Raw genomic sequence first — 25,919 nt, forward strand, 5'->3', positions numbered from 1 at the left:
AACATCTCCAATAAAAGTTAAACGCTTGCAATTCCTAAACCAACCTTACACTGTTACTTACAATAAACAAGTTGCAAAAGGTATGGACACTAGCTTTACCATTAATCACCATTTAACAATATCTTCCATCCTACTTCTACTCAACATGAAATCTAATCTACATGAGGAATTGAAGAAACCCTACAATACTCCAAAGCAACAAAGTAATCTACCATAAGGACCAACAATGAATCAACAATTACTTTATAGCATTATGGCAACACTTTCAAAAAGTGTCATGTTACTCTAGTCCAAAGCTCATGAGTTATAAATGAGAAAGCCTTGGCCTTTTATGGTAGCCCCCAATACAATGAGTGGCCAAGATTCGTCCATTAAAAACCCTAATTAGGGTTACCACTACTATCATCCAATTATATGAAGGCACCACCCCATGGGCCAATAAGAAAATTATATGCTTTTGAGAGCCAATGAGAAAATCGATAAGGTAGAGGCACTAGATGCTTGCCATATGTAGACTCGGCATAATATGATTGAATATGCTTGAACACGTGTAATTGGAAATTTTCAATTGGCTGAAAATGGAGTGGGTGCCACATCATCATTCTCATCTTGTCAACTTTATCAATTCTTTGGTGATGAGAAAATATCTCTTGATACTCAACATTATCAAGCCTTATGTTGTGATGGCATATTCTCAAATTGCTTCATCTTCTCAAACTTCCTCCATCCTTGTTCTTGAAAATTTTCTAATTGCCATGATTTGAACTTGCTTGAAGCGATGAAATTTCATGATCTTGGATCCTTCAAAGTAAACTTGGATTTCCCAAGGGAATTCAAGTTGGTGATGATTTCTTTCACTTGTAGATTTAACTCTTTTCCTTCATAACTTATTCGTCGAATTCCACTTTGATCTTGATCTTGGATTGGGATTCTTCATTATAGCTTTCATTCTTGAACTAACGTGCTTGCCTTGAATTTGTACTTTCATAATCTGATTTTGAAGCTCTTCATTTGAAGTTTTGAACATATCCTCACTGCAATCTTTCGCTTTCCAAGCCTCTCCTTCAGCAATTACCTTGAAAAACAAAGGAATTTCTCATTAAACTCACAAAACGATGAGTATAAATGGTTTTAGGAAATCTGAAAGTTTACATGAATTGCATTCCTCTATTAAAGGAATTTGATTGAAAATTTTCAACTTTCTATTGTCTGATTTTTCCTATTTCTTTCCAGATTTCCCTTTTATAGCTCATTTGAATTCTGATTTTCATGTTTTTTAGCCTAGATTTATCTTGTGGCGAGTTGCAATTCTGATTTCTTTTCATTATCTAGCCCAGATCTTGTAATTTTCAAATTAATTTCACTTGCAAAATAATTGATTTATCCCTTTTAAAGCCCTCTTCAAAATTAACTTTCCAATCATGAATTCGCTGTCCTCTTATGGTGAATTTGACCTGCTCGTGGAGAAGAGGATTGACATGATGTAAAATAAAATCAACTTCCTCCTTTTATAGGTGCTTTAGGATGAAAAGGGATGCCTTTTGGTTGCCTTGACTTTTCCTTGTTTGGCCAATCAAATTAAATTTAGAAATTCTAATGCCCTTAAAGAGGCCAACTTGCTTAATTAGTAAAATTCACTTTTTAAATCACCATTTTATCCTTCAACATAAAGTCGACGTGAATAATTTCCTCAGTAGTCTCGATTTCTTTTTTGACCATGCAAAATCTGATTTCAAGCGCTCATTGTTTGACCTCAAACCCACTATCTTTTCTTGGGCAGAAATTTACCCCATGCCGGTATTTTGAATCTTGACAAAGGGGTCTGACTCTGACTCCACGTCAGGATTATCTCTGATTTTAACATGACTTTCAAATTGCACCCAATCTTTTTAATCATAATTTTTTGGTAGCGATTTTTATTTGTAGCTGAATGAAGCCCTTTCAATTTGACTTCAATCCATTTCTTCGTCAACATTTTGATCTTCTTTCCTCAAAACTCATCAACCTTGCATGTAGCCTTCATTTTTCATCATTTTGACCAGCTTGGAGTTGAAATTCTTTCACTAAATAGCCTTCATACTTGGGTGGGACTTTAGAGTTGTCAAGATTCTACAAGAAAAATAGGGCAGGAACTCAAGGCCTCTTGAAATTATGAATTGTGAGAGGTGGTAAGATTCCGACCTCCTCTTAAGATTACTCTTGGGATTATCTTTTCATCCACGTGATCTCACAAACCCCTATTCCATATCAATTTCATTCCATCTTCTAACATTCTCCTTTCATTTTGACAGTCTTCTCATTTTGATCAGATTTTTATTGGATTTTTTATATGGATCCCAAAATCATTATTTTTACCTTGATTTGTCTTATTACTTCACCCCATTATCCTCTTCATCAATTTTGCATTAAAATCTTTCTCTCTAGTCATTTATAATTTTCCTAGACGAGGGTGGAGATTTGGGGAATGTTAGTATTTGGAATTCTGAATGGAGGTCTAGTTCCGACCTATTGGGGTGGAAATTTGGGGTCTCTCGGGACAAAGAATCTTGAGACATGGTTGGATATAGACCTAGTGTTAAGACTTGGAATCCTAAGAGGTAGTCAGGGGACTACTTTTCTTGATTAATCTTCTCCCTTATTCCCCCTTTCATCAGTTTCCACTTGAATCTCACCTTGTAGTTGCTTGGAAATCATGTAGAATAGGTTGGAATTTTGAGGGTTGTCGAGATTGCGAATCTTGAGATATGGTTGGATTCCAACCTACTCTTAGGATTTTTCAATTTCGGAAGTTAACTCCCAAATTATCACTTATAGTTTCTTCAGCTCAGAGGGTGAAGTGATTTATAATAAATATAGCATTTAAGTATAAGATCCTTTATTATTCTTCAAGTTATATTTTATATAAATACTACTAGGATGTTTGAGAGTGGTTTCAGGTTCATAGGAGTTATAATAGAGATTTTAAAATTTGGGAGTTTCTAAAAAATTCAATCTCAGCCAAATTTCAGGATTCAACATGCTTCCACTAGTGTTACCTCCCACAAGCTTTCCTGACTTTATAAGATGGAATTGAAACTGAAATAAGGATTTTCAAAAGATTCTAACTTATTGCATCACAAATAACTTGATTTCAACTCCATGTCCTTGACTAACTTAGTCCAACTGTCACTCACACCCTTCATAAACTTGACTATCGATCGAGCCAAAGTTGCTGAAACTCATCTCTAAAATTTCGAGACTCAAAAATTGTCCCCAACTAAGACTACCTAAGACCACTACATTTACCAAGAAAAACGAGGGGGTCCTCATTTGCAATGAGGTGATAGTGTGAAAACCTCACAACATTCCTTTCATTGGTTAGTTGAATAACTTATCAATGTAGTAGATTGGGTGTGATTCCTTGTTTGAAGGTTGCCAAGGTTTTCATTGCGTAGAACACGCAACTGGAAATCTCTATTTCAAATCTAACATAAATTTGATAAAAAATACTAAAGTTACCAACTACCAACATTACATAGGAGGTTTCTTGTAATCTCACATTTCACATTCCAAAATAGTAAATACGAACTTGTCATTTACTAAAAGATATATTGAGGATATGCATGTCCTAACCCTTGGGATCTAGACTCCATTGTAAATTTGGTTAGAAATCCGATCGACACCAAACCATTATGTTGTATATAGAGATGGCTTTGTTTCTTCTAAGAGTATATGCAGATCATTCAATCTCTATGTTGTGTTTCAGAGATCATTCAATCTCTATGTTGTGTTTCAAATAGAATAAACTAGGTGTCAATTTGCATGTAAATGTGAAAAATTATGATATGGTTATCATGGTGTTCTATGTTAATTGTTTGACCACAATAGGTAACAATTTGAATATCACTGAAGAAAAAAGGAAAATGTCAAGAAAAACTTTGAAAGAGATGACCCATAATTGCTGCATTATGGCTAGGAATACAAATTTGGCAATACAAGTGCCTCATTTCTAAATATTGTTATGATGGATGTGTCCCGACCCTTGGATCCCCACATTATCGGGACAAGAATGTCCTTGGGATAGGGGTATAGAAATGGGGCATCCCCCAACCACTACCTATGTACCACCAAATGGTCATTGGAATGTGGGGATCCCTAGGCATCTCTCAACCATTCCAAGGACGCATGTGCATTACTAGGTGAGGAATGACAAGCTAAATGAATTTCAAGAAAGGATGAACTTTATATTTTTTTATTTGTTCCATTCGACCCCTAATTTCTGGTGGACCCCATCTAGGGCCCTCCAAATCTATAAAAGACCCTTCAATTTTCATTACTACTCACAACTGCATCTCTAATTCCCTGTGTGAAGGTTGTAATGTCCCCTTTCTAGCATTCATAGCAGGATGTTGTCTTTAGCCTATTTCCCCACAGTCCCGTAGGCTAACTAGGACATTAAAGGGGCTTAGAGGCCATTTGGCCTAGACAGTTTCAGTTGCTGGTCTTTTTGAGGGGTTCTGAGGCAACTTTGGGCATACTTACTATTTATAGTAAGTCATCTTGGACATGGCCGGACATTCAGTCACAGTGGTATGTCGATGGTAATTGTTTAAAATCGACAGGAAGACTTATTTATCATTGATAAGATTTGTTATGCATTGATAAAGCCATTTTATAAAGTTAAATTTAAATATTTAACTTTATTAATGCATAGACTATAGTTTGTGGGAAATATTTAAATTAAAAGAGTTCCCTTTATTTTTTATAACACATTGGAGACATAAGGTACATAAAGGGAGTTATGTTTTATCCCACATTGAGAAAACGAAGGATTGAGCTCTTGTGAGAACACTATAAAAGAAATGGAAGAGCTTTTTTTTTGTATGCTTGGATGAAGATTAATGTTAAGTTGCTGGATATCTGATTATCGGGCTTGGAGGAGGGAATCCCTCTTTGCTAGCATTCTCTTCGCTGTTGGAAGACACAGTCAGGAGGATCAAGGGTGTTTTCACTTCAGGAAACACACTGGGTTTCATTTGGGGCATTTGCATAAAGAAATTTACAAGGGTTTGAGGTGCAAATCTGAAGTTAGTTATTGCTATAGTGCCGCATGAACAGTATTTTGCTACAGTCGGCATGAACAGTATTTTGCTACAGTACGGCGTGAACAGTGTTGGTATCAAGTTTACTTGTTTTTCCGGCTGATTAGAAGTTTGGAGGGCTGGCCGACTACATCTACAAAATACTACGGCAACTAATTCCAGGTTTCTTCTATCAAATTTTGATATTTTGCATAATAATTGTTAAATACAAGTCTGAATAGTTGTTGCAGCCTTTAAGGCAGCTGTAAGTGCACATCTACATTTAAAAATCACCCTTTATTAGCAGATTGAAAGAGTTTCCAGATTTTTCATATACTATTGAATGTGTGCCAAGTGTTTGTGAAAATGTTATGATGTGTATTATGCATTTTAATGTCACTTCATAGTTGTTCGTAAATCTACTCATTGGAAAGCAATTTATTGAGGAAATCAGCTTTATGAGTTTGCATACAAAGTGTTTGACAATATTCCTTAAGTTAAATTTCTGCAAATCAAAGTTCAAATCAGGGGAGGATATTACAGTGGTATCAGAGCTATAAGTCTTGCCATCTTGTGGAGGTCTTATAGGAAATTTGGAACTGGTGGATAGAGGGGAAAGTGTTTGATGAAATGTCAAAACACTAAAATCAGAGCATTTATGTTTGAGCATGCGACAGGGGCCTTATAATTTCCGCAATACCAGAGCAAGACAAAGTAGGAGTTCAGACCTGCAAAGCAAACAGTCTAGTTCATCCGTACAGGGGGGTATAGAATCCAGTCATACAGACACAGCGGAGGTATTCTTTGATCAAGACAGCAATATGGGTGACCGAGATGACAGGAATACAAGATTAGGTGGAGGCGGGAATGCCAGTCTAGAGCCTGGAGAGGAAAGATTCTTACAGTTATTAGAGACCTTGGTACAGGGTCAGCGAGTAGCAGAACAAAGGGCACAGGAACAAAATCAGAGATTGGATCTTATGATGCAGATGATGGCTCGTCAAATGGGGTTGAATGCTAACATGGGTGGAGGAAATAATCAGAATGGTAACAATCAGATTGGAAATGATCAGGATGGGACACATAATGGAGATGAACAAGTTGGGAACAATTTTGATCATGCACCCCAGCGAGCTAGGACAATGAGTTCAAGGCCCATGATTCCTACATTTCCTCCTAGAGCTCCAGAGCAACTCGTACCAGAGCCCCAGATTACTGATATACAGGACCAGTTGAGGAGAGATTGGGAAGCCGGAGGGCCAGATTTTACTGCTGCAATTACCTTTAGGGAGTATATGGATGTGCGGATGAAACATATGCCACGTGGACATGACAGTAACCAGAGCTATGAGCTACGGAAGAAAGTAGGGAGACTTGAGTTACCATATTATGATGGCTCAGGAAAGTCTACAGCAAGAGCTTGGGTTCAAAAGCTTGACACATACTTTCAATTGAACCCTATGCCCGAGGAAGAAGTTATTTAGTATGCAGCAATTCATCTGGATGGGTTAGCACACGAGTGGTGGCATCATGGTATGGTCACTATGGGACATGCACACATTACCTCATATGTGGAGTTTACAGAGAGGCTGATTGAACATTTTGATAGGAAGGATCCAGAACTCCATTTCAAGGAGTTAGCTTAGCTTAAACAGTGGGGATCATTGGAAACATACATTTCAGAGTTTCAGAAACTTGCAGTGTTAGTAACAGATGTATCTGAACGGAGGATACTAGTTCTATTTATGGATGGGTTAGCTGATCCGTTGAGAGGGTGGATTAAAGCTCTCAACCCTCCCACTTTGCAGGAAGCCATTAAGAAAGCTCGTGACATGGATTCCTCTTCATCTTCAAAAAATAAATTCCAGGCAAAGAGTTTCCCTTCAAGGAAAGATAAGGACAGGAAACCTTTTTATAAAGAGGTTCAGCCAACTAAGGAGGAAAGTAAGAGGTTAGACAATGAGACACTTAATGATCTCAGGAAGAAGAAGCTTTGTTTTCATTGTAGGGAGCCTTGGGATTTGTCACATAAGTGTCCATTGAAAGCAAAAGCTAAGCAGATGGAGTACTTTTCAGCCGAAGAGTCAGTAGATGGAGATTCAGAGCAGTCATCCGAATCAGATGGAGATGATGATAGTTCTTCACAAGAGGAAGCACGTGGTGATAGTACGATAGCTCAATTGTCAAGTATACAGGAGGCCGTCACTTTCAGAGTTAGGGGAACCTTGGATGGACAGAGAGTTGTGGCACTCATTGATACAGGGGCGACACATAACTTCATTGATGAGAAGTTTGTGACACGCGGAGGGCTACATACAAAGGAGCATAGGGGATTTAAGGTGATGGTTGCCGATGGCTTCAAAATTGAATGTACCAAGAAAATCTCCAACTTGCAGCTTCGTTTGGGAGATTATGACATGACAGGAGATTTCTTTGTGGTCAACATTGGTGATCAGGATATGGTGCTTGGGATGAACTGGATGAAGTCTCTGGTAGAGTTTACATTTAACCTTGAGAAAATGGAAATGAGGTTTGAGGCAAATGGTAAGAAGATAGTGCTCAGAGGTTTGTCAGATGGGAGACTTCGAGTGGTGTCACTCAAGCGGATGCAGAGTTTCTTTAGACATGATCAGGTGTAGTGGGCAGCAGAGTTTAGAGTAATGCCTGAGATGACAGAGCAGCATAAACTAGAGTATCCACCTAATGTACAAAAAATAATAACCAAACATATTAAGGTGTTTGATGAGATACCTCCAGGGAGACCCCCGGATAGGGGAATCGAGCATGTTATTGAATTAGAGGAAGGGGCTAAGCCAGTTATCATCACACCTTACCGCCATCCGAAGAGATATAAGGATGAAATAGAAAAGGCAATTAAGGAGTTTATTGACATGGGGCACATACGGCCAAGCAAAAGTCCTTTCGCTTCTTCAGTAGTATTGGTGAAGAAGAAGGATGGTACAATGAGGATGTGCATTGATTATAGGGAGCTAAACAAGAAGACAATCAAGAACCAATACCCTATCCCGCGCATCGATGAGGTTATTGATGAATTGCATGGTGCATGCTACTTCTCCAAGATTGATTTGAGATCCGGCTACCATCAGATACAGGTTAAAGAGGTGGATGTGGAGAAGACAGCTTTTAGATGCCACTATGGACATTTTGAGTTCTTAGTCATGCCTTTTGGGTTGACAAATGCCCCTGCCACTTTCCAGTCCTGTATGAATAGAGTGTTCAGAGATCAGTTGAGGAAGTTTGTGTTGATATTTTTTGATGATATACTGATATACAGCTGTACTTGGGAGGAACATTTGAAGCATATTGATATAGTGCTCAGTATTCTAGAGAGGGAGTCATTATATGCCAAGATGAGTAAATGTGAGTTTGGGATGACAGAGTTGCTCTATCTAGGGCATATTATTAGTGCAGGAAGTGTTCGGGTTGACCCAGACAAGATCAGGGCCATTCTGGATTGGCCACCACCGAGGAACACTTCACAACTCAAGGGATTTCTCGGGCTTTGTGGGTTCTACCGCAGATTTGTGAAAGGATTTGACACGGAAAGATAGTTTCAAGTGGTCAGAGAGGGCTCAGGATTGTTTTGACAGGTTTAAGGAGCTGATGAGTACATGTCCTGTTTTAGCCATTCCAGATTTCACCAAGCCTTTTGAGCTGCAGTGTGATGCCTCGGGAGAGGGCATAGGAGTTGTTCTCATGCAAGACAAACATCCCATCGCATATGAGAGTAGAAAATTACGAGGTGTGGAGAGAACCTACAACATCTACGACAAAGAGATGCTAGCAATCATGCACGCGCTAGCTAAGTTCAGGTAGTACTTAGTAGGAAGCCGATTCACAGTAAAAACAGATCATAATAGCTTGAAACATTTCCTTGGACAGAAGGACCTTAATGACAGGCAACAGAAATGGGTGAGTAAATTACAGGCCTATGATTTCGACATAGCCTATGTCAAAGGGAAGAAAAATATTGTTGCAGATGCTTTATCTAGAAGGCCTCATTTGTTTGCTGTTGGGATAGTCATGGATGATTGGAGAGAGATGATCTTGGCAGAATATGCTAAGGATAGTTGGGCATCTAGCATTATTGAGGGAGCTATTCAAGATAGTCGATACATTGTCGTAAATGATTTGATCATCTACAAGGAAAGGATTTATTTAGTACCCGAGTCTGCTATGAAGCAGAAGATTTTGAGGGCATTTCATGATTCACCAATGGCAGGACATCCCGGATTCTTTAAGACATATCGGCAGGTGAGAGAGCGTTTCACTTGGAAAGGACTCAAATCAGAGGTGCTTCAGTTTGTTAGGGAATGCCCTGTGTGTCAGCAGAACAAACAGGAACATTCTTTTCCGGGTGGTTTACTATAGCCCCTACCCATACCAGAAAAGAAGTGGGATAGCATTTCCATGGATTTTATCACAGGCCTCCCCAAGGCACAGGGTCGGGATTGTATCTTTGTTGTGGTAGACAGATTGACGAAATTTGCACATTTCTTTGCAATTTCGTCTACATATTCAGCAGCACAAACAATAGAACTATTTGTTCGAGAGGTATTCAGACTACATGGGATACCACGGAGCATAGTCAGTGACAGAGACAGCAGATTTATGAGCCACTTTTGGTAGGAGTTGTTCAGGTTATGTGGAACAGAGCTCACTCCGAGTACCAGCTACCACCCCCAAACTGATGGGCAGACAGAGACTGTAAACAAATGGGTTGAAGGGTACCTTCGAAACTACATTGTAGGAGAGCAGAAGGCTTGGGTGAAGTGGCTACATCTAGGGGAGTACTGCTATAATACTTCTTTGCATATGTCTATTCAAATGTCCCCTTTTATGGCACTGTACGGGTATGATGCTCCTAATTTTTTGGATTTGTTATTTGGGGACAGCAGGGTGCCTAAGGCCAAGGATACTTTGCAGGAGTGTCAGGACATTATGCGATCCTTAAAGGAAAATTTGCAAAAGGCACAAAATCAGCAGAAGCAATATGCTGATCAGCACAGGGTTGAGAGGTCTTTTGAGGTGGGAGATATGGTGTACCTCATGTTACAACCGTATAGACAGTCCTCTCTCAAGAAGAGTGGAGCAGAGAAATTGAAACCACGCTACTATGGACCGTTCAAAGTAATCAAGAGAGTGGGCGAAGTAGCTTATGAGTTGGAGTTGCCTGCAGACAGTAAAGTGCATAATGTGTTCCATGTGTCACGCCTTAAGAAGGCATTGGGTCACAATGTGGTGCCTTCAGTAGTATTGCCACCTCTTGATGATGAGGGAAAGCTTATCTTGGTTCCCGAGGCCATACTTGACTCCAGGGAGAGGGTGCTTCGCAGGAGGACTATCAGGGAGTATCTAGTGAAGTGGAGGAACCTACCTGTCGAGGATGCTACTTGGGAAAATGAGCAGATATTGTAGCATCCAGAGCTGAAATTGCTTGAGGACAAGCAATTTTGGGAAGGGCGGACTATAATGTCCCCTTTCTAGCATTCATAGCATGATGTTGTCGTTAGCCTATTTCCCCATAGTCCCGTAGGCTAACTAGGACATTAAAGGGGCTTAGAGGCCATTTGGCCTAGACAGTTTCAGTTGCAGGTCTTTCTGAGGGGTTCTGAGGCAACTTTGGGCATACTTACTATTTATAGTAAGTCATCTTGGACATGGCCGGACATTCAGTCACAGTGGTATGTCGATGGTAATTGTTTAAAATCGACAGGAAGACTTATTTATCATTGATAAGATTTGTTATGCATTGATATGATAAGATTTGTTATGCATTGATAAAGCCATTTTATAAAGTTAAATTTAAATATTTAACTTTATTAATGCATAGACTATAGTTTGTGGAAAATATTTAAATTAAAAGAGTTTCCTTTATTTTTATAACACATTGGAGACATAAGGTACATAAAGGGAGTTATGTTTTATCCCACATTGAGAAAACGAAGGATTGAGCTCTTGTGAGAACACTATAAAAGAAATGGAAGAGCTTTTTTTTTGTATGCTTGGATGAAGATTAACGTTATGTTGCTGGATATCTGATTATCGGGCTTGGAGGACGGAATCCCTCTTTGCTAGCATTCTCTTCGCTGTTGGAAGACACAGTCAGGAGGATCAAGGGTGTTTTCACTTCAGGAAAACACTGGGTTTCATTTGGGGCGTTTGCATAAAGAAATTTACAAGGGTTTGAGGTGCAGATCTGAAGTTAGTTATTGCTATAGTGCCGCATGAACAATATTTTGCTACAGTCGGCATGAACAGTATTTTGCTACAGTACGGCGTGAACAGTGTTGGTATCAAGTTTACTTGTTTTTCCGGCTGATTAGAAGTTTGGAGGGCTGGCCGACTACATCTGCAAAATACTACGGCAACTAATTCCACGTTTCTTCTATCAAATTTTGATATTTTGCATAATAATTGTTGAATACAAGTCTGAATAGTTGTTGCAGCCTTTAAGACAGCTATAAGTGCACATCTACATTTAAAAATCACCCTTTATTAGCAGATTGAAAGAGTTTCCAGATTTTTCATATACTATTGAATGTGTGCCAAGTGTTTGTGAAAATGTTATGATTTGTATTATGCATTTTAATGTCACTTCATAGTTGTTCGTAAATCTACTCATTGGAAAGCAATTTATTGAGGAAATCAGCTTTATGAGTTTGCATACAAAGTGTTTGACAATATTTCTTAAGTTAAATTTCTGCAAGTCAAAGTTCAAATCAGGGGAGGATATTACAAAAGTTACCAAGGGTTTCATCTCTTAGAACACTCATGTTTCTCTATTTCAAATCTAAGGTAAATCTGACCAAAATTATGAAAGTTACTAATTATCAACATTAAATAGGACATTCAAGTAGTCTCACATTTCACATTCCAAAATAGTAAACACTAACATGTCATTTATAAAAAAAAAAAATTTGAGGATATGCATATCCTAAATGCAGAACTTTTTTTAGTGGTCAATAAACTCACAAAATAGATTGCTCGGTCTTGGGATCTAGATTGTGTTGTAAATTTGGTTAGAAATTTTATGGATGCGAAACCATTATGTTGTTTATAGAGATGACATTTTCTCTTCTAAGAGAATAAGGAGATCATTCAATCTTTGTAATTTTTGTGTTTCAAATAGAGTAAACGAGGAATCAATTTGCATTTAAATTTGAAAAACATGATGTGATGGTGTTCTATGTTGATGGTTTGACCGCCATAGATAACAATTTGAATATCACTACAGAAAAAAAGGAAAATGTCAAGGAAATTTTTTTAAGGGAATGACCTATAATTTGAATGATATTTGCACATAGTAATCAAACTATATAGTGTAAATGTTATTTTGACTCAATTAAGTGACATTTTCTCAAAAAAAAACTAAACATGTGCTTAATTGATCATTTAAGTTATGTAAAGGCAACTTTCAACCCATTTACATGTAAATATGTAATGGACCTCCAAGAGTGTGTTTTGCACTAAAAAGGCATGGAATGCACTTCCTAGAGTCCATTTTGCATAAAAACCTCTTTTACATGTAATTCACTTTCCAAGTAATTCCATGTTGAGTCCACATTTTGGCTTTCCAAAGTCAAAATTGTCAAAAACATGTTACATTTTACATATTTTAAAAATATGTAATGCCTTCCCAAGAGTGCATTTATGAAGGATTGGCATTTACATGCAAGTTTTAAAATATGTAAAGAGTCTTGGAGAGTGTGTTTTTGCACTACTTGCATCATTTTGACAAATTTTAAAACATGTAAAGGAACTCCAAGAGTGCATTTTGCATCTTGACTCCATAAGCAAGTTTTCAAATATGTAATGAGGCTCGGAGAGTGCATTTTGTCTCTTACATGTTATTTAAAATATGCAAAGGCACTCTGAGAGTGTGTTTTGCATAAAAGACCAACATAGATGCATTTTAAAACATGCAAACTCTCCTAGAGAATGTGTTTGGACTCCTAATACATGCATTTGCATCTTGAGACCACATTTTTGCTTCCAAGAGCAAGAACGTCCATGTTTTTTCCCTCCATAAACACCTTTTGCCAAGTAATATCCAGATTTGCTAATTTCATGGCATGAAATCCATACGATTAGAGGCATTTTTGCATTCCCATGCATTCTAATGCCCTAGACATTGAATCTCTTGCAAAAAACGTTGCATTTCATGATGTTTTGAAGCCACGTTTTAGCAAAAAATGTCTAGATTAGGAGTTTTTAAATCAAATTTTTGCTCAAGAAAGGATCATTTGGGGATTTAATCCATATCATTGCTATTGGTGATCATGTTTTTGCATTCTAAGAGCAAAAACAATTCATATTCTTGCATATTGAGACCACACTTTTGGCATATCCATGTCAAAACGTCCATTCAATGCTCATCAATATCCATCACTTGCAAGTGTTGAGAAAGTCAATATAGTTGGTTGAAGATTTGAATTTGTAGGAGAAAGATTCTTCAAGCCTATCAATCTTCCATATTTGGCTCTTTGATCACCAAGTTGAAGTCCTCCATTCTTCACTATTTCCATGCATATTTTGGTTCATCCTTGTACATTTGTCCAAATATATGCCATGTATTTTGCAAATCCTCTTTAAATAAGATGAAAATCTTCTCATTGCAAATGCTAAAAAAACCTCCCAACTCCAAAGTCGAAATTGCATGGAGAAGAAGTTTGTCAAATTTGAGTCAAAGCAAGGGGTATGTTTTTGTTTTGCTTGCTTGTTTGGTTGCTTGTTTTGGAAGAAAGTTGAAGAATTTTTCCCAAGAATGCAAGTGCACATTGCATCCATTTCACTTTCCACCTTTCCATGAAAACGCATCACATCTTTCTGTATCCCACCAATTCATGTCAAAGCATATTGCATCCATTTCCTTCATATTTAATTACATGTAATCTCATTCTTCATCCTCAATTACATGTAATTCCATCCTCCATATGCATTTACATGTAAACTTATTTTTCAAACCCGTTTACATGTAATTTCATCCCTTGAACTTAACTACATGATTACATCAAGTCATGATTACATGTAAATCACTTTACATGATTTACATGTAACTACCTCCAAAGAATCTGATTTTGGTAAAAGGTCACTTTTTAAACACCAAACTCGCCATTTGTACACATCCATATGCATACCAACTTGCATTCTTGGCCATACCCACAAAAGTCCATCTTTGTCCACATGTAATCCACCCTTGAGAGTCCGATTTTGACCTTTTTCACCCAAATACATATGCTTTCCAGTACATTTCCAGCCATCATATGTGTTCCATAAGTATCTAATCCATACTTCAAACACTCATTCCTCATAGATTAGTCATTGTAACTCAAATCCCAAAATTTTCATGGATCCAATCCCATTGGATGATGCTTTCATTTTCATGTTGCGGTGCACTTTTCAAGATTTGTCAAAACTTCTTCAAAGAATAGAGACATCCCATCAAGAAGATATGCTTTGATCTTCAGAAAGCACCAATTCATTTGATCTCCATTTTCCCAATGGTTGTCTGAGAACCTGAATTCGTATGGGAATGCGCCAAGCACTTAGATTTTAAAAAAAAGCTAAAAGTGCTGATGGAAAGTTTTGAGTTTACATCCGGACACCGTCAAGGTGGTCCAAAATGTGTCAATCTACAAAGGAGAATTTATGACAACTCAAACGAGAAAAACCTTGATCACATCAAGTTTTCAAATGACAACAGGCAAGTCATCAAAGAGAGTCAAAGGCTATCAAAAGATGCAACACCATGATTATCAAGGTGAATGCATTGGCACAAAATAAATGACTCCCGATCTTGTGATCATCCGTGTTTGCATCATCAAGTACAAGGCCTTTGCCGACAATCTACAAGATTGATTCATTCAGAATCAACAACCTCAACATTTTCTGAAGTGTTTTTCATGTTTGTAGATTGGGGAGGATGTATTGCATGGAATTGTGTAATTACATGTAATTCGATTTACATGTCCTTATGACATGTAATCCAATAATTCCTCTCGTTTAGTTAGAAAAAGTCAAAGTTGGTTGAGTGTAGAAACCCCAATTGGTCTCTAACTATTGAAATCGTTAATCACCCTTTTTTTTGGAATTTTCAATGGTTTTTGAACAAAGAAACAAATGCAATATAATTCTGGGATTCGGAAACAATGAAACAACTGCTGCAACTTGAATTGAATTCACTATTAAAGGTCAAGTACAATGAATACTCATTTTTTTGATGAAAATACTAATGAAAAGCAAGTGTCACAACAAATTAGAACCTGTTTTCTGATTCGTAGACTGCTGCTATAAGCTGGTATGCACTGGCAAAGGACGCAATTTGAGGTAGCTGAAAATTATTGATGAAGCTGCAAATTTTACTGTTCACGCACACTGTTCACCTACACTGTTCACAGCTGCAACTTTTCTCTTCTTTGTTCTGTAAATAGATGAATACTGAAATACGTACTGTTGGGGCACAATCAGAACCTCTGTATGAGATTCTCTCTGAATTATCAAATTCACTAGGTATTTCACTGGCTCAAATGATGAACACATAGAAGAACTACGTTCTTCAATGGCACAGCTGAAAACCCCTTCTCAGAGGCAAAATCACAATGATCAGAAATAATTTCTTCCTCCAGAGAATGAGCTCTTAAGTCTCCTTTATTCTTTCTTATGAGAGCTCACACACTTTCTTGGCCAATGTGGGATAAAGATCTATTCCCACCCCTTTTTAATTTTTCACTTAAAACTCAATAGTTGGCGCACCAATAATTCTTTTAAATTAATTGTTCACTTGGCCCCATCTATGATAACTTGACCCTTCACTTAAGTGATTTAAGTTATAAAATAAAAATCATCTTATAACTTAATAATATAAGCTCAAACTATTAATATTTATTTAGCCAAACAAATATTAATATCTCCCTTATTACTCATCTGTTTTGCACACTGTCTGAACTGTAAACTAGAATGAGGATTCCGCATATGACCAATCCTTAATTCTAAAAATAGTAGGGGTCCATCTCAGTCACCCATTGTCTTACTATAAATAGTAAGTTCTGCATGTGAGGTCCAAAAGACTTCAAACGAACACCAATCCTGCATAGCTCTGACCATGGAAGAAGAAGCTCCCCCCTAGATGACCCTCTATCCAACCTCACCAACCTACGAGGGTCTATTATAGGCCAATCTACTTAATTGACATAATGTCAACTAGAAGGGGACATCACATTGAGTTGCTCCCACTTTTTTCTCATTTTTCTCAACTCCTTTGCCTATATAAAGGAGTGCCCTCTCATTGTAAAAATTATCTTTTGTTGTATGGAAAAAAGCTTTGCCCTTGTGTAAGCATAAATTTGATTATGTAGTACCAATTTGGGAGAAAAGTGAATAAAAGAAGCAATTGGATTCTTTGACTGGAAGCAATTGTGATAGAGAAAATTAGAAGCTTGGACTATAATTTGTGCCTATTGTATTTGATTTATGCTATTATTGTGTGTTTAGTAATAGAGCATAGTGAGTTACCATCTCAAATTCACGAAAAATAGTTAGAATTTCCCTACTTCTGGAAGTCTTTGTGCTGCAATAGGAGAGGTTTTTCTTATCAAATGGATTAAAACCAAAAATAAGTTATAGAATAGCAATCATCTACTTTTGGAAGTCTTTGTGCCCCAATGGTAGTGATTTTTCTCATAAATTAGACAAACAAGACTTAGAGCCAAACTGGTACACTTTCAATCAGCGCTTGAGTTAGTGTTGGTTTATCGATATCACCATTTTCAGCTATTGTAAGGCGGCAATTTTATAAATGCTAGACCTGTTATCATGGTTCTTTGGGCCGGATTTTTCCAGACACCATGATAACGAACTTGTTATGGTTCTTTGGGCTGGATCTTATTAGATACCATGACATAATTACTATTATAGACCACACTTAAGGTGGTGTTCAAGCTTATATTAAAGTTATGGAATTTGCTTCAATTGTGTGTTATGAAAGGTGAGAAATTTAGCCTCATAGTGAATTGAATATCATATTGAGATGATATCGAGCTTCATATTCTTGAGAACATAATGTGTTCTATAAATCCTCCGTAGCTAAGAGGGAGTGTTAAGGTTGTAGCTTCTGTCGGATTGATTTTGATATGAGATACCTTATTGATGGTAAATCATCTTTAAGATAAATATCTTATATATATAATATATTACATATATGGTTAACATATTAATATTACATATATGCTTAAGATGAGTTGCATATATGGTTATTTATATCACTATTATATTAATATGTTAACTAGTGTTGTTTAACCGTAGAGACATGTCTCTTCATGAGACATGATTCTTCCTATCATTGCTCTGGCTTTTAGGTCATCAAATATGGGGATGCGAATGCAATGAGTGCATAAATTTTATGCTTCATCAAATGAGGGCGTTGTGCAAGAGCACTTTAGCATTCTAAAACGAGCACATTTAGCTAATGATTTAGCTTAGATGGGATAAGTTGAATGCTTGCTTGAACATGACTTCTTATGCATTGAATCAGAATTGGTACATACCTAGGCCTAGTACTTCACTGATTCAAGCTAATGAGGTGAGGCAAGGTTTTTTAGGTGCATTGGTAAGATGCGTAATGCTGAAACTATTCACAATATTTTCTCTAGAGTGGACAATATTCACCACTCTTAGGGTTATTTGGATGTGGCAAAGGTAATTATGAGACTATGTCACAAGAGGACGTGATTTTGTGGTGGGACTATCATGGACATAACTCAAAAACCATCACACTAGCCATTTGTTTTCTATCTCGAGTTTCTAGATTTTTAGTTGCAAAGAGGAACTAGTCTTCTTTTAGCTTCACCCACCTTGTTAAGAGGAACAAACTTATGTTTGAGAGAGATGAAAAGCTACTAGTTGTGCAAAGTCCTTTGCATATCATTGACCACAAGATACATGTGTTCAAGGAGAGCCCAACAACACAAGGGGATGTAGAGCCAAAGGGGCCATCAAAAATTGATGGGATGAGAGTGCACTGCCTTTAGATACAAGGCTGGTTAGGTTCTTGACCATGAGGAGTTTAGTATTTCCAGTGATGAGTTTTCCTTGAGGGATGATTAGAGGTCTCCGTTCACTACATTTTGACATTCTGTACTATTTTTGATATCATGCTACTCAATTTAGGCATCTTTATGATATTTTTGATATAATAGAAATCTTCCATTTGCCAATTCGACAATTACATTTGTAAAATTGAAGTTTTATTTACTATTCTAATCTCCAATTAGTAACTTGATATTCAATTTTCAAGTATATAGCATTTGGCATTTGCAATTTTTCTATTTTACTTCTTTAAAGTCTTATACATCTTTTCACAACTAGTGTTTCAAGTGCTATATGTATAATATATAGCATTATAGTAACCCCCCTGCCACCATCTCCCTGATGTCACCAAGCTTAGGCCCTTTCTTCTCCCTATCCTGAAGGAAGAGGAATCACAAACAATCATTGATAAACAATGCAAGCTACAAGAAACTTGCATGTTTGATTTCTATCACAACTATTGCACCCAGTATCATCCTTGTTGTAGGCATGTTATCCAAGTTAATGAATGGACAAAAGACAATGCATTGAAAGAGTCAAATATATTAGAGCTTTCTGAATTTATTATCCTATTTGAGAATAATAACTTTTAAGTTGACTGATTATATAAAATAGATAGGATGGATACATAGCATGGCTGGAAACTACTTTAAGATATGCATTCAGCATATTGGATACAAAGTGATATATTGTATTCGCAAGTAGTTGTGTACTTTTACATCCCAATTTTTGGCTCAATATAAAAATGTTCATATAACCGTTGAGGTTTAATGTGAAGTCAGTTATGATCATGTGAAATGGTAAGATGGTAAATCATTATAAATTCATATGAAGATGGCATGTTAGTTAATTGTTATGATGTTATTATAATGTTACATTGAAGACTCGGAAAGTTGGTTATTCATCATGAATTCATGGGAAGTGAATTGGTGGTTAGCCGTTGTGATGGATATGAATAATAGCTTGTTATAGTAATTGTGATTATCGTTGAAGTATAGCATCAGTTGAAGTGATATACTCATTACATTGAGTATTTGTATTCATGATTTATATGAACATTGTTTTATGTCTTATATTATTGATAAGAATAATATATTACATATATGGTTAATATATGCTTAAAGGTGAGTTATACATATTTAACTAAAGATGATTAACTATAGGAACATGTCTCTTCAAGAGACATGTCTCATCTTCTCATATTTTGATAAGATCCAAATCTGCATTTGGAAAGCATATAACATTGGCAATGTTACTACATTTGCAGAAACGATCTTAGAAAAATAACATGGTATCAGAGCAAGCTACAAATGTAATAAAACAAGAGACATGACAAAAATATATAGACTGGAAGAAAGTGGCATTGAAAATAAACATACCCAACACAACTTGATGGATCACGGGAAGATAATAGAGTCACATCATCAGACCTTACAAAACTAATAATATTATGCAGATATCAAAGAAGAGAAAGCCACCAAGGATGACGTGGGGAATGACACCTACGTGGATCATTCTATACACTATATAGTAACAAACGTTGATTGTCACATTTACTCAACTTATCATCCGTGTATCAGACCTAATTTTTCCCCATCTTTAAACACATCAAGTATCGAATCCAAGATGTCAATGGGCTTGTCAAATACATTAAAGGCAAAGAAGGCATGAAAGAACGATACCACAACTTCTAGGGATTACATGATTGCATGAACAATATTGCAGATTAGTCATTCATACTATACTTGACAACAGAGATACATAATCTTGTAGTCCTACAGTAAGTCAACAGTTGGCTCTCTTGGTTGAATAAGACGTAGAAGAGAGTGAGAAATGATATTAAGCGAACAAAGAAGACAAGAATCCGTTCAAACATCAAGGGAGAGTTCTCTCACCAGGGACTTGTGACAGCTTAATTAGACCATTTTTTTGAAAACGTGTATCAAAGGAGACGATGCCAATCGGGACTTGCGACTAATGTTTGTGCATAGGTGAGCAGCAAACAATGTCTAGTTAATTGATTTGTAATGGGTCACATCATCTAAGACAGCCAGGAATATTTGCTTATATTGTTGCACCCAACTTGAGACATAGACATGACATGGATAAGAGACATTGAGTCCCACGTGAGTGGGAGATACATCAGAGCATCGAGTCCACCAAGGAGGGGTGCACTCTCATGTGGCCTACATGGACAAATACACATTGCTACTCTGACCATGGAAAAGTTGTGACTCTTAATAGATGGATGACGTCCAGGGTGTATGAAATCTAAACAAATATTAAAAACACTAATGACTTTTGATGAATGAGCACCCTTACAAGGATATCGATTAACTCTACAAATATATAATTTGATATCTGTACTAGATTAGCACCTTGAGTACAAATATTGCATGAACCAGTGGCATTTTTGGAGCAATGACTTGGAGTTCAGCATCTGTGGTACTCATCGTGAAGATATCAAGGATTTCATTGTGAAATTATCCTCCTAAAACAAGTTTGGAAGATCAAGGCGATGGGCATCTATGTGCTATGGCATGAGAGATGATACAATTAACATTTGGAATCCAACATTAAATTATGACTCATGAGGGCATTGAAACATGAAGGATAATAATGTGGTTTCCCAATGCATTCTAATAGCCCTAAGTTGATGGAATGATCTAAGGCCTAGATTCTAGTGCAAAGTTTTAGAGAATGAGGAAGCTCTTGTTCATCTTCTTTGAAAACCATTATGGAAGGTAGAGGTAAGTATTATATTACTTAACATTATTAAATATGTATATAGTAGTGATATAAGAATAATATAGATTAGAATGTGTATATTATTCAAAGTTATGGATTATTGTTTGGTATTATTTTAAGATAATGTTATATTATGTTTATCTTCGATATTCATTTAGTGATATTTTATTATCAAGTTGAATACAAATATAACTAATTTTATTTATTGAAATAAAATGAGAATATTTGTAATAATCAATTCTTTATATAAAACGTATATAAATAAAACTAGTCATTATGAATAATGACATCAATCATGAAATTTATAAGGGTATATGGACCAAAGTAACAAGAATCGGAATCGGATCGGAATCGGCAAGGCCGAATCGAATCGTGAATCGGCAATGAATCGGCAAATTTGAAAAAACCCTTTAAATTTAAAGATTTTAACAATTTAAAACTTATTTCATGCACCCTTTATTGAATATAACTTAAACACACTATAACATCATCAAATAGAAGTTAAAACTTAACATACATAAACATGAAACATAAAATCCATCACATATGTAACTATGTTATCTAAAATGTAAATTGTAGGCTAGCTGAAGTAAATAGAAATCAAATGATCACAATGATTTAAATCATAGAATGTATGTAAGATGATCCATAAGACATCAAATCATAAATGTATGTAAGAATCTAAGATGAAGATCCATGAAAGTTTGAAACATATGTCTATCAATGATTCAGTATCAATATCTGTAAACAAAATATAAAAACAAGGCTCCAGCTCAAGCCTCAGACTCATAGTCATCATCATCATCCTCAACATCATCCTGAAGCTTGGCTGCAGCCTCAGCCTCAGCCTCTGAGTATCCAGTCTGCCTAGTAGCAAGGCGTCTAATGTAGGTCCTAGAGGACTACCGAGCCATATCTCCCGCATGTAAGATGGGCTCATGAACGTCGCTAGGGCCTGTGCCTGTGCGTGCACGTGTGCGTCTACCAATGCCTGAAGAACGTGCTCTAGCTGCCTCAGCCTCTATATCCACCTGGTCAACCCACACACGGTCTTCCTCAGTGAAGACTGGATCCACAACCTCTGTGAGCCACTCTGATTCTGGATCAATCTCCTCTAGAATGATCGGAGAGGAGTCAGTGCCCAAAATCTGTCTGATCCTAAGACGGAGGTTGTAATGAACAAAGACAATATCATTCAACTTCTGCACTGTCAACCTGTTTCTCCTCTTCGAATGGATGTGCTCGAACATGGACCAACTGCGCTCACATCCAGAAGCGCTGCTTGGCTGACTCAGAATACAAATGGCAATTTTTTGAAGTTTTGGGGTTGTGGCCCCAAACATTTGCCACCATCTATCTGCAATAAGGGAAAAATTGAAAATAGAAACAATTAGTCTCATTTACAAATTACAAGTTAACTCTAAAATTACATAATCAACTTTAAGATTAGAATCTAGATTCATGAACATTGAATATATTATTTAATTTTTACCTGGCTGTAGTGTTGTCTGAGCATTTATGGCCATCCTGCTAGAGAAAAGTGGCCCCTCTTTATTGTTGAACTGGTCTAGCTCAACAATCGCAGCAGCGCTATCTTCATCGCTACTCAACCTCTGAATCACTGTGTATAAGCCAGTGAGAACCTCCGCATCCGCCTTGAACTCAGGACGGAAACGATATGCCGGATTCAGAAAGTAAGCTGCTGCATGGATGGGTCGATGGAGCTGATTCTGCCATCTCCTATCGATGATGTCCCAAATAGGGCCATACCTCTCCTGCACTCTTGCATATTGGGCTCTGATGGCCTCCTTGGCCCTATCCATGCCCTCATAAATGTAGCCCATAGAGGGCTTCTCCCCATCAGCAGTTCGTAGCAAAGCTACAAGGGGCTCGGTGACCTACATATAAAGTAAAACAAAAAACTTGAGTCAAAACTTAAATATAAAATAATATAACTTAAAGTAAAAGTAAAATACTAAATGTTAAATTGCAATAAATTTACCTGCAGGATTTCTCTAGCGGGTTTCCAAAAACCATCCTCATCAAATATGCAATCCGCCACATCTATCCCTACAGTGGTTGTAGCATAGGAAGAGGAAATCCACTCCCGCCCAACAAACATGCTCCTCAATTCATCCCTTGATGTCAACAAGGACTGCAAGGTGATGAAATTCGAGGCAAACCTCGTGATACCTGGGCGAGCTAACTCTTTGCCTTCTGTGTACTTCCTCATTGTGCTAAGGACAAATGAATGATTATAAATGAATTTGCATATGTTTTTTGCCCTTTCCACACATGACTTGACAAACTCAAGTTTGCCAATTTCCTCCAACATGAGGTCAATGCAATGTGCCGCACAAGGGGACCAAAATATGGTGGGGTGCCTCTTCATCAAAAGTTTACCTACAACAATTTTAAGTCAATTAGAAATTCAAATTTCAAAATTCAAATAAATTTATTTTCAAAACTTGAAAAGTTAAAAGTTTACCTGCAGCAACATAACTTGCTGCATTATCCGTCACCACCTGGATCACATTTTGTTCTCCCACCTCTGCTATGACTTCCTCAATAGCCTCACATAAGTATGTGGCATTTTTTACATGTGCGGAAGCATCAATGGATTTGATGAACATGGTATATCCTACAAGTAACAAAACAACGAATTAGAATATTAAAATTAAATGGATCATCAACAAATTAGCATTCAACAAATCAAAATTTACAATTATGTATGTAGGAAAGTAGAATGATCAATTACCTCCACAGGATACAAGAAAATTGAGGAGTGTTCTATTCCTCCTATCTGTCCAACCATCAGTCATGATGGTGCAACCCTTTGCAATCCACTCCTTTCGGTTCTCCTCGAGCTCAGCCCTCATGTCCTCTACCATCTCATCCAAGAGGTATCCGCTCAACTCAGCCTCAGTTGGGGCTTTAAACCCCGGACCACAAATAGCAACCACGTCTATCATGTTCTGCCAATAAGGAGCCCTGTCACAAATAAAAATTTAGATGTCAAAGACTCAAACTATAAAACAAGTAAATATAATTAAAGTTTTACTTTTACTTTTAATTTTAACTTTAAAGAAAACAACGAAAAAAGAATCAATTACCTGGCTGCAATAAATGGAATGTTGCAAAAGTACCAAAATTTGCATATCTCCTTTCTGGCAGCATCATGAATTTCCTTGTTCAAACCCATGCCCTCAAGCGTGGGTTGGGAACCAGGAGTAGTGCGGGGCACAAAGTAACTATCCATTCTGTTTTTCCGCACTCTAGGCTGCAATAGGTTGGTGTGGGACTCTGTCTCAGTATGTGACCGACTAGCACTAGCACGAGCAGAAGAACTAGGATAAAAAGGAGGCCTAGAAGAACCCTCTCCAACACAACCTACAGATGCAGAAGCTGATGCAGATGCAGATGTGGATGCGGTTGCAGATGCGGATGCGGGAACATGGGAGCCAATACCCCTTAACCCTTCAAGTTGCATTTTTCTATTGGCTTTGTCTTTTTCAATTTTTTCTAATGCCATTAAGCAAGTGCGTTTTGCCTCAGGAGTTTGGTGAGTGCAAATTGTAACATCGTGTCCAGGTATAGCAGCAATGTGGTATTTCAATCTATAAATACCCCCAGAAGTTATTTTTTCTTTACAAAAAATACATTTTGTTTGATATTTGGTTCTTCCAGGAAACTCTTCGTTATATTTCCAACATTCATCTTTTCTACCCATTGCGAATTTGCAAAAAATGAAAGCAAAGGCTGCTGCAATAAAAATTTATATGTAAAATATCAAAGTTTGAAGCTAATAAAAGTTACAAAACAACAAACCCTAGTTTGCAACTTAGTAAAAATAAAGAACATTCAAGATCTAAACTAAAAATCTTGAAAACTATAAAAATTTAACAAAAAATGCATAATACACTAACATGCAAAAAAAAAAAAGAGCACTTACCTCTTGCAAATGAGTTGAGGAGTGTTGAGATTGGCTCCCTAATGCTCCCAATGCAATTGATGGCCTCCCCAAATGGATTGCTGATCTCTTTTGTGCTCTTTCTTCTTGCCGGTTAGAAACCTATGGCTTTTCTTTTCTCTTCTTCTCTCTCACTTTTCCTCTCTTCTACTCATGTTAAATAAATAGAAGGCCCTTTAGGGTTATAACAAAGAGAAATGGTCAAAAACAAAGTAAAAAAACCAAGCAATTTTTTAAAATTTTACAACTCTATACTTTATTGGCCGCGGGCGATTCTTGCCGATTTTTCCAGGCGATTCATGCGATTTTTTGCCTGAATCGCCTGAATCGGCGATTCAGGCGATTCACTTGAAGAAATTGGCAATGGCGATTTCCGACTCCAAAAAAATCGCCATTGCTGAATCTAATCGCCGAATCGCCGATTTAGGCGATTTTATGGCGATTCTCGTTACTCTGATATGGACAATACATACATCCTAAGTTACAGCTAGGAAATATTATATTCCATAGGAAAATAATAATATGTTGAAAATATCGATTAAAGTATATCTATAGAAAATGGAATACATGTATATATGCTTAATGTATATACTCAAATTAGATATTATATTGAAATAATTGGGATCATTCTTAGATTAATGTCTAATAGAATGAAATATGAAATAAAAGAATTATTGATGTACAAATGAGAATTTCTTATCCTTGTGTATCTAATCTTTGTAATATCTTGTTTACTTGTTTTTCTATACAAGTGTTTGCCTTGATCTTTTCCTCCAAGAATGTTCTTGCAGGAAAAGGAGGATTAATATAGATTCTGAGAAATTTTTTTGTTAAAGGGAAGTTATTTTAGAAGCTTAGAAGGTTTATGTTCAGAAAGTGATATCGATCATATTGATTCAAAGGGAGTAAACCAATGTTGTGATGGAATCTTCAGATGAAGAGGACTGTAATTCATGCAACTATGTGAATGGTCCTACCCCTTGTGTGCATCATAAGAAAGTTGTGACTTTAAACTATCTATGAGTCTCTCTTTG

General features: G+C 36.9%; 2 protein-coding genes and 1 long non-coding RNA gene across 7 annotated transcripts in view; 1 reads left to right on the plus strand and 2 right to left on the minus strand.

Moving 5' to 3' along the window:
- LOC149561881 (uncharacterized) overlaps positions 1-25,919 on the plus strand; it is a 79,303-nt gene that overhangs the window by 38,087 nt on the left and 15,297 nt on the right. The gene's annotated exons all lie outside the window — the stretch shown is intronic.
- LOC149561882 (uncharacterized) overlaps positions 1-25,919 on the minus strand; it is a 68,335-nt gene that overhangs the window by 20,704 nt on the left and 21,712 nt on the right. The gene's annotated exons all lie outside the window — the stretch shown is intronic.
- Positions 21,565-25,308, minus strand: LOC149561883 (uncharacterized). Its single transcript, XM_089825409.1, has 7 exons — positions 24,868-25,308; positions 24,029-24,677; positions 23,674-23,906; positions 23,404-23,556; positions 22,918-23,318; positions 22,408-22,813; positions 21,565-22,272 (listed from the first exon to the last, which is right to left on the minus strand). Exons 2-7 carry the CDS (start codon positions 24,643-24,645, stop codon positions 21,818-21,820), a joined length of 2,265 nt encoding a protein of 754 aa, XP_089681535.1. The 5' UTR covers positions 24,646-24,677; positions 24,868-25,308; the 3' UTR covers positions 21,565-21,817.

The sequence above is a fragment of the Cupressus sempervirens genome, chromosome 4 (assembly GCF_028749045.1).
Source record: "Cupressus sempervirens isolate cs-2001-9-10 chromosome 4, ASM2874904v1, whole genome shotgun sequence".
In the NCBI taxonomy this organism is placed as follows: Eukaryota; Viridiplantae; Streptophyta; class Pinopsida; order Cupressales; family Cupressaceae; genus Cupressus; species Cupressus sempervirens.